Source organism: Biomphalaria glabrata, chromosome 15, assembly GCF_947242115.1.
Source record: "Biomphalaria glabrata chromosome 15, xgBioGlab47.1, whole genome shotgun sequence".
Lineage (NCBI taxonomy): Eukaryota > Metazoa > Mollusca > Gastropoda > Planorbidae > Biomphalaria > Biomphalaria glabrata.
Window position 1 is genome coordinate 32,464,532 of NC_074725.1, and position 9,339 is coordinate 32,473,870.

At 34.4% G+C, this 9,339-nt stretch overlaps 1 protein-coding gene across 4 annotated transcripts in view; it reads left to right on the forward strand.

The window, feature by feature from the left end:
• Nucleotides 1-6,763, forward strand: part of LOC106062333 (aminopeptidase N-like) — a 72,437-nt gene extending 65,674 nt beyond the window's left edge. For all 4 annotated transcript variants that reach the window (XM_056011825.1, XM_056011824.1, XM_056011822.1 and 1 more), the window contains exons 23-26: nucleotides 454-539; nucleotides 2,332-2,475; nucleotides 2,839-2,920; nucleotides 4,161-6,763. In XM_056011825.1, the coding sequence (XP_055867800.1) occupies nucleotides 454-539; nucleotides 2,332-2,475; nucleotides 2,839-2,920; nucleotides 4,161-4,310 (462 nt within the window). In that variant the 3' untranslated portion in view covers nucleotides 4,311-6,763. The remainder of the gene's footprint in view (nucleotides 1-453; nucleotides 540-2,331; nucleotides 2,476-2,838; nucleotides 2,921-4,160) is intronic.
• Nucleotides 6,764-9,339: the final 2,576 nt, after the last annotated feature.

The window sequence follows — 9,339 nt, forward strand, 5'->3', positions numbered from 1 at the left end:
TGGCGGGTTGTCCACGTTGTAATGTTGATACTGGGATCATGAATTTGTTTACAATGTTCTCTCTTGTCCCTTTGATATACTCCGACTGATCATTCTGATTTCTGTACAAAGATGAAATGCATTGAAATCTACTAGAAAAATATTTCTGTGATAAAATTTTTTAGAGATTTTTTTACAGTATTGTTCATACAATAATGATCTAGCTCATTACTTTATTATTCAAATACAAGTGCTTAACACAGATGTCATTTGTGTAAACACTAAAGCAGTTCCATGGAAACACTCAGTCGTAACATGTACACAATTACAATAGTCCTTAAGCCTTTAAACCAGCAGCTCATTACCCATAAGCCTTTAAACCAGCAGCTCATTACCAAACAATGAGATAATGCAACTCGTACACAAAGTTAAGCGAACAAACAAATAACAAAAGATTTTTAAAATGTTTTTCAGATGTACAAGGAGTCAGATACCGCCTCGGAAAAAATCAATTTGTTGCTTGGTCTATCTTGTTCAAAAGAGCCTTGGATCCTGAATAAGTAAGTATGTAAAATCCATTTAAATGCTATGTTGCGTTTTATGAATAGAGTACATTAAAAGGTCAATTATGTGGTCTACAAAGTAATTGTGAGCTTTAGTTCATGTTAATTATCAACTTGAGTGAATCATTGGTCTTCTTCGGTGAAATAGATATTTCTTAATACTTGGGAAGAAACACTTTTAGTTTGTTTATGAAACAAAAAATGCTTCTTCCTCTTTGTGATTTTGTGAAAATTTTATGAGGTTATGTTTTATGTATCCTTACAACATTCAGTACTCAGACCTTAGTGCTCTATATTGGGTTTTAGTTGTTTTTTGTTTTTTTTTGAGTGAGAAGATCATCCGATTGTCTCAGGGAAAACCTTCAATAAGGTTATACTCTAGTTCTGTTCAGCTCTATTTCTTATGCAAGCAGCACTGACATTCCTACATTGCAAGTGATCCCAAATCTGTTGGATGAGATTGAGATTCTAGACTAGTACGCCGTCCCGTGACATGACGTTAAATTGTGCTCCTCTTTGCTTAGCACTTTTGGGGCTCAAAAGTGCCCTACTTCTTTTTTATCATTGTGTCTGCGTTCTCTTTTCCTCAGCCTGCCTTCATTATCTTAAAAATCTCATGGACTATGGCCGCTATGTGGCCTAAATTGTGCTGATGTGCCAAAAAAAAAAAAATATCAAAAACATTGTTATAACCTTGCCATGCGCACCGCCATCCAAGCTAGTGCAGAAAGAAGGTGCGCACTATCAGTGACCAGACAAGGGGATGTTGACAGAGGAAATAAACGATTTCCGCCCAAGTCTAGAGCCAATATGGAGATGCTGTGCTCAAGGCAGATGTCCTTTGTGTTTGTCATGTCTCCGTGTAAATAAACGTCTATGTCTCGTTGAGTTGCCTCCCTTAAGTTATTACAATATCAAAATACTAGACTAGTACAGGTTTAGTTCAGCTTATTACTGTATGTTGTGCTACTGCATGTCAAGGACTTAATATGGTGATAGCTGATCACTTCTCTAGGGGATTTGATGTAAGAGAAGACCTGAAAACTATTATTCCTTAGCTGGCTTAACCATATGCAGTGAATACCTAAGGGTCGACTTCCACAAGATATACTTAAAGTGATCTAATAGAGGGCAGGAGACATGAATCTTTCATAAACAGCTTCTTCTTCTGGACAGCTTTTTGCTGCTGAGCTGTCCGCTCTTTTGCAGACTGTGCCTAGGAAAAATAGTGTGCTGTTTTCTTCAGTTGTTCAGCACTGCCGTACAGGGTGTTGGTTATGTTTGGCTCTAGTTGTAGTAGGGTCTGCCTAAGGTGGAATAGGAAGGAGCATTCAAAGAGGATATGGTTTACGGTTTCATAATTGTGGGTGCAGTGTCTACAAAGTGATATCTGTGTGGGATATATTTTGTTAAGATGTTATTTTAACAGAGGTGTGTGTCCTGTTCTTAGTTGGAAGATTTTAGATTGCTCTTTGTGTGGGAGAAAGTTAATACAGTCCAGTTTGTTCATGTTCATGTCTCGGTGCATTCATAAACAGCTAAGGTTTAGATGAAAGAAGCTCAAAATTGAATGTTCTTGTTTCAGATAGTACTCATTGACTGAAAAAAAAACAGCATTTATTCCAATTATTAAACATGTTAAAATACAAAACCTTTGGTACTAGTGCTAAAAAATTTGATGCAATAAAATTTGGTGAGCTTATTTTATTTTTAGACTCCAGAATTAAAAACTGTATCAGTATCATGAATAAAACAAACACATATTTTGTGTTGTTTTTGTTCTTTTCAGTTATTTGAATCTCCTACTGGAGGATACGTCTCCAATCAGAAAACAAGATGCTCTTAGTGCTGTATCTTATGTTGCTAGCAACACCATTGGAAGAAATCTGGCTTGGAATTTCTTTAGAGAACATTTTATTCAGCTGAAAGAGTCGTAAGTGTATTTTCTTGGTTGAAATAATAAGTAAACTGTAATCAATGTTTTAGTTTTTAAATAATTTGTTATCATCAGGATTTAACATCTGGGGCATAGTGGTTGAGAGGTAAAGCGCTTGGCTTCCCAACTTAATGGGTTGCGGAAGTAAAGACAGTGGGTTGTTGAGCTTGTCACATGACACCCTCATTAACCATGTGCCATAGAAATTTATACGCTTAGTGTCAAAATGCCCCCATAGATCCCAAGGTCTGATTGGGCAGACCTTTTTTAAAACTTAATTTAACAGCTGGTTTGCGATAAGCATAATACAGTCAATAAATCAACAGATGGAGCAATAATTTTGTACTTTCTACATTTCAGATTTGGCAGTTCATTTTTTCAATGGGCCAATATTATTGATTCTGTTACTCGTTCATTTAATACAGAATTTGAACTTCAAGAGGTAAGCAGTGAAAATATTATTTTTTTAAATATTTATAGCCCAAATCTTGAGTAATATCCTGCTCCCACCAAGGTTTGTTTGTTTGTTTTACAAGCTTTGGATGTTCCTATAGTGGCTGTCTGGCTATGGCAGTATGATGCCTTCCCCAGTCGTCGATGGGAGATTTGGATTAGGAAGTAAATTATCTTCAACTCTGAAGGAACATCCGAAACATGCCAAACATTTACAAACAAACAAACAAACATATAGAATTGAAGATTATTATGTCCTAGCTCATACCTCTTGAAGATGGTGGGGGAGTCTGTGAGCAGGGATTTGAACTGGGACCATTAAGATTATAGTCCAGAGTGTATGCCTCTGGACTGGGTAGCTATTCCACTAGATTCAGTAGGTTATGCATAGAGATCAATCATTTAAGAAACAGTTGCCTCTAATAATTTGTTCATCCTTCCCTTGCTCCCCATTTTCATGAAATTATTTCATACATATATTTATTCAAATATGAGAAACTTAAATTATATTTAAAGAAACAATTGTATAGATGAAATCATTGTCATCTCCATGTGGGTACAGTCTTCAAAGGCTTAAATCCTCTTGTTCTTGGACAAAAGAAGAATGCTGTTGCGCTCTACGCACGTCACCATGTGGCTGCACAGACCTGTCAGATTCACCAAGTAGGGAACAGCCAAAAAGAAAATGAAAAACTGTCTTCTCTTCCTTCTTGTAGCTGGGGCAGTGTGAAATAAACTTTGACTAGAAATATGCAAAAATGAGCTGCTTAATATCCAGTCTTGCACTTTAATATAATAGTTTGTTCAAGCCTGGTCAGGGCACCTATAGAGTTGTCCCAGCACTGAAACCATTTTTATTTTTATGGTTGGGATCATTGAAAGAGCCTAGTGAAAACTCAGTCTGTTGGCAGTCTCTGGTGGGCCCAAGAGTCTGCAGTGTTTTCATGAAGTTTTATTGAGTCAGAGGTCAACTCAATGAAGGCTCCATAGCTATGCATAATAAAATTGTCAAATATTGAAACTATTTTACTAAAGAATACAAATGACTTCTTAATACAGTAGCTTTTAAATAACCTTACCCAAAAACAATCCTACTCTTTTTGTCACTATTTCCTGTTTATAGCTAGCAAATATTTATACAAGTATAGCATCTTAATATTTTGTTATTTATTTATTTAAATATTTTAATTTATTTTAATAAGATGTGATTTCAAAAAAATTTTTTTCAGCTCAAAATGTTTAAAGCCAGCCAAGAAGGCCAATTTGGTTCAGGAGAGAGATCCATCATACAGGCCATTGAGAAGGTCGAGACAAATGTAAAATGGATGAACAAGAACCTGAATCGTATCAGTGCTTGGTTAACTGCTCATATTAGTTAACATCATATTAAAGCAAAAGAATAACATTAATTCATCACTTAATCATTATCAAAATAATCAAAAGGATAAAATGTTTCACAGGAACTGTTTTATTAGTTTTTTTTCTGCCTTATGTTCATGTAACTAGCTTCATTATAAGAATGTCTGTTTAAAGATGTAAATCCATTTGGGAGACTTCTTTCTCTGTTACATGTAAAAACAAGAGGATAGCAAATTTTAATGACACGCTGACAGGAAGATGGGAGTAATTACAAATGTGAAAATTAAGTTTAAAACCATGTTGTACTTGCTTATTGTATTCCTTCCGATAATGTCTCTCTCGTTTTGTATTTTTGACAATTTTGGCTGGTAGTTTGTGTGACTTTATAAAAGTTGTAACTATGGACTTATAAAGGCATGTTATAACATCAGTCCAGTCTCCTATGTAGTCTGGCAGCTACATCAATAATAAAGTTTCCTTATTGGTCTAGAAACTTTGTAACTGCCCAGACTCCCTAGGGTGCCTTGTTGTGAGGTATGCTCTCCAGGCTGCCATCTCAATGGTCCCAAGCTCAAACTCTGCCAAAGCTCTTGTACCTTGCTGTCCTTCAGAAGGCCTAGGCTTGGATTTAATCTTCATTTTTGGAGGAAACCAAAAACCTACAAAAATAAATCTTCCTTTTATATTTCTCAGTAACACCACATATCAACCATTACTTTTATTATGATGCAGCCGCTTCATCATTTTACTTTTTAAGTCCGCTGTAAATGTAGCTAGCAATTAACTGGTACAATTTCATCACTTTCCTTAAATTTTTATTGCACTGAGCTTAAGATTGGTATGTATACTTGTGGCTAGATAGCTTAATTTCTTGTAAATACAATTCCAGACTTAAATAAGTTCTGCACATCAAGGCACAATTCTACTGATAGTAAACACACAAAAAAGTTGTTTCCCTTTCAGACCTTGCCATCTATAGGGCTGATGATGTTAATAAGGTCATCTGTTTCTGTGGCCCACTGCTAACGAGGGTGTCATATGGCCAGCACAATGATTAACCGCCTTTACTTTTCCCCCAAAAAGTCTGTTACCCATTACAGTTAGGTGAGCTCAAGTGTGCCCCAAAAATCCAGAAATTCAAACTGATAGTGCTTGTACTTATAACAATGTTCAGAATATATCAAATTTCTGTTTTCCTATTGGAAATGTTCAGAATATATCAAATTTCTGTTTTCCTATTGGAAATGTTCAGAATATATCAAATTTCTGTTTTCCTATTAGAAATGTTCAGAATATATCAAATTTCTGTTTTCCTATTGGAAATGTTCAGAATATATCAAATTTCTGTTTTCCTATTGGAAATGTTCAGAATATATCAAATTTCTGTTTTCCTATTGGAAATGTTCAGAATATATCAAATTTCTGTTTTCCTATTGGAAATGTTCAGAATATATCAAATTTCTGTTTTCTTATTGTAATTAAAAGTTTTGATTTAAACATTTTGGACATTCCTTCAGAAATGAAGATTATTACATCCTAATGGAAACCTCCTGCGGTTAAGGGGGGGGGGGGGTGGCACCGTCAGTATATAAACTATGGACCATTATGACCACAGTACAAAGTGCTTACCACACACCAGACTGTCAATGTGTTTAACAATAAAGATATATTTCAATGTAAAGAAACGGGTAATGTAGGACTTGATTAGTTATCTGGTATGTGCTTTGTAGTTAACACTATTGTCTTTGTTTTCTTAAAGACAGAATTCATTTAATTCTGGAATTTTATCCAAGCAATTATTTTTGTATTTACAAGAAGTTAAGCTACCTTGCCACAAGTATACATAAAGGTCTTTAGATTTAATAGTTAATCTTCATTTATCATATGTAAGGGAAGTGTGGCCGAGAAGCTAAGTGCGCTTGAACTTGGCTTGGCTACCTAGAAGGGGGCTCGAGGTTCGACACCCGACTCGGGCAGAGTTGTGTTTACTGAGCGCCTAAAGGCAGCACGGAAAACTAACTCCTAGATACCCCCACTGGTCTACAAATGAGATTGGACCAAAAGCGCTCTGAGCATGCTATAAGCATGAAAGTAGCGCTATATAAAAGCTATAATAATAATATGATGGCTGTTTAAGAATTCTAACCAGATGGTTTCCTGCTTGTGTGGTATGTGCTCTGAAATGTCGTCTTGATGGTCTAGGGTTTGAACCCTACCTTCTGCCATTCTATGGAAAGTTAAGGCTAGCTAGTGTGTAATAAATTTCAATTCTGTTAAACATTTAAAATGTAAAGCAAACAGTTTGACTGACTTTAGCCCTGTAAGCTGGGATTTGATTTGATTTCAACCATAAACTCTTTTATTTAAATTACATCACAAAATAGAGAAAGTTTAGGATCTTCATAGAACTGGCTTTTAAAATGAATTTATTTTTGTTTCACACTATTTCAAAATGTTTATTTTTTTTTTTAAACAGAGATGAGTGAATGTTTTGATCTGTAATATGGCCTTTGCTTTTTCTATTGATGGAATTTGGTCTATCTGCTATGTTATTTAAAAAGATGATTTTGTTCCCATGTTGATCTGAGTTTGGTTCAATCCATATTGTCATATTTCTCTATAAGCCCTTGGCAAAACAATGTAGCTAAGTCAAGAACTTGACAGCTTGGGTTTCTAATAATGTGACACTATTAATGAGTGTAATAAATAAACAAAAAATAAGCAAATACCCTACAATGGGCTGTAGTCAATGTCTGAATGTTACAGCTATACACAACTTGTACTTAGATCTCAGTCTTGTCTTAACTATGCTGGTCTTCTACTGTGTCAGACTGACTTGACCCAAAAGCTTCTTGAAAACGCACAGTATAGTCAGATAACCCATATCACCGTTAATCTACACAGGGAGTGTTTACATCAGTCCTTTTCAAGTACACAGGCCTGTGTCACATGTATCTGTCTGGATGGCTGCCTGGTCGTGCGGTTTGCACGCTGGACTGTCTTTCAGATTTATCGATGGTCCCAGGTTCAAACCCTGCCCGCTCCCATCCCCCGTCGTCCTGCGGGGGTTTGGACTAGGAAGTAATTATCTTCAACTCTGAAGGAACATCCGAAACATGTAAAACATTTTTATCTGTTGATCAGGCACAGGAATTCATTGACCAGTGTCCAGAGTTCAACATTTTTACAAAGCTTATATCAACTCACTCTATCTATGTATCTGTCTGGTAAAATGTTTCAACACCTTATTTCTCCCTAATCCATTGAAACTTTGCGCAATTATTCATCGCCAAAGACAATACAGGAATCAATTTTTTTTAAATCTAACCAATTGGTCAATTAATTATTTTGTTTGATACTGACAAGGGAAATTAACTCTTCAGTATTCAGATATATGGCTAAATATTTAGAGCTTTGTCCCTTAACTCTTTCTCTCCTAACTGACGATTCCAACGTTGATTCCACCCAGAATGTGGAAAATAATTACAGAGAGAAAGAGTTAAGATAAATATACATTTTCTTTCTCCCGCACCCGTTCTCACATCAAGTTGAAATTTTTAAAAAAATTTTATGGTACCTTACAAAACATGAATCAATTGAAAAATTAACCAATAATTCAATCAATTATTGGTAATTGGGCCTAATTATTTAGTTTCATATCAAAAAAGGAAGAAATTTTACATTTTAAACAATTTTTTATGGTACCTTATAAAACATGAATCAATTGAAAAATTAACCAATCAGTCAATTAATTATTGGTAATTAATTATTTTATTTCATAAAAAAGGAAGAAACTTCTACATTATTGAGATATATATAGCTGTAAGTGTGCAGTTCTTCCCATTAGATAAGTTTTTTAAAAGTTTTTTTATATTTTGTTTGTTGTTTTTCTTGTTATCATGTATACACTTGAAGGCAATAATAAAAATATTTTTGATACAAAAGAAAGGGATGTGTTATTGGTTAATCCTCTTTTAATTCATAGTCAACAATTTGTATATAAGTAAATAATATTGATTAGTAAGACTTTGTATCTTTAAAAAAGTTTTGGTACACTATATCCACTCCATTATATTTATCCTCAAGATACTACTTGAATGCTCAGTTTAAAAGTAATTTTAAAAATTAGAACAAGTTTACAAAGACAGTTTGTGTGGAAACGCAAACTCAGAATTGGCCCCTGAAGTTGTCCACCCAGACAGTTAAAAAGGCAGGCTTTAATATTTTCAGAAAGAATATCAGAATGAAATTCTATCTAAGGCAATTGATAGAGAATGAAGAAAGAAGGTTGATAGATCTTGTATGGTGCCCCAACGATCCAGCAGAGCAAGGGATAGGTGTAGTGAATTTAGATGTGAATATGGCCTAACTGATGTCATGTAATGATTATTTAATTGATCTAATTGTTTTGTAAAGAGTCAATCTCTTATTGAAAGCCTCAAGAAAAAAACATTTCAGTAAAAAAAAAATTCCTCTAGTAAATTCTAGCGTATATTATATGATTCTGCACTGCAGTTAACGCGGTAATATGAAAAACTATTTATTAATTGTTGTTCTAAATTATGTTCCACTTATATGCATACTAAATAGATTTTTCTCTTTAAAAAAAAGTATTTTTTTTAACAAAATATTTTTACCATTTGCATAAATATGTGACAAATATGTTGGATGGCACTCCCCTTATTAAATAGCCTCCTGTGTTTGTTACTATTAGTGGTAAACAGTTATAAAAATGGTGTATTTTATGAAAAAATTGTTTGCATACTTGATTTTTTAAATTAAACTTTTCGCTTTCAGAAAAGAAAAAAAGTAGCCTTTGAAGAACTTTTAACGAGCTAAAATATCATGATGTCGGATTTTCATTTTTTTTCTAGTTTACGAAATCTAAACGGGATAGACGGACAGACAGACCACACAAAACTAATAACATCTATTCCCCTTCCGGGGCCGCTAAAAACTATCTATACAAATGTTAATTACTTTGTCATGAAGAAATGAAAACAAATCTGACAGCAACTTTCTGACACTGAAGCTGTTAAGCTGTAAATA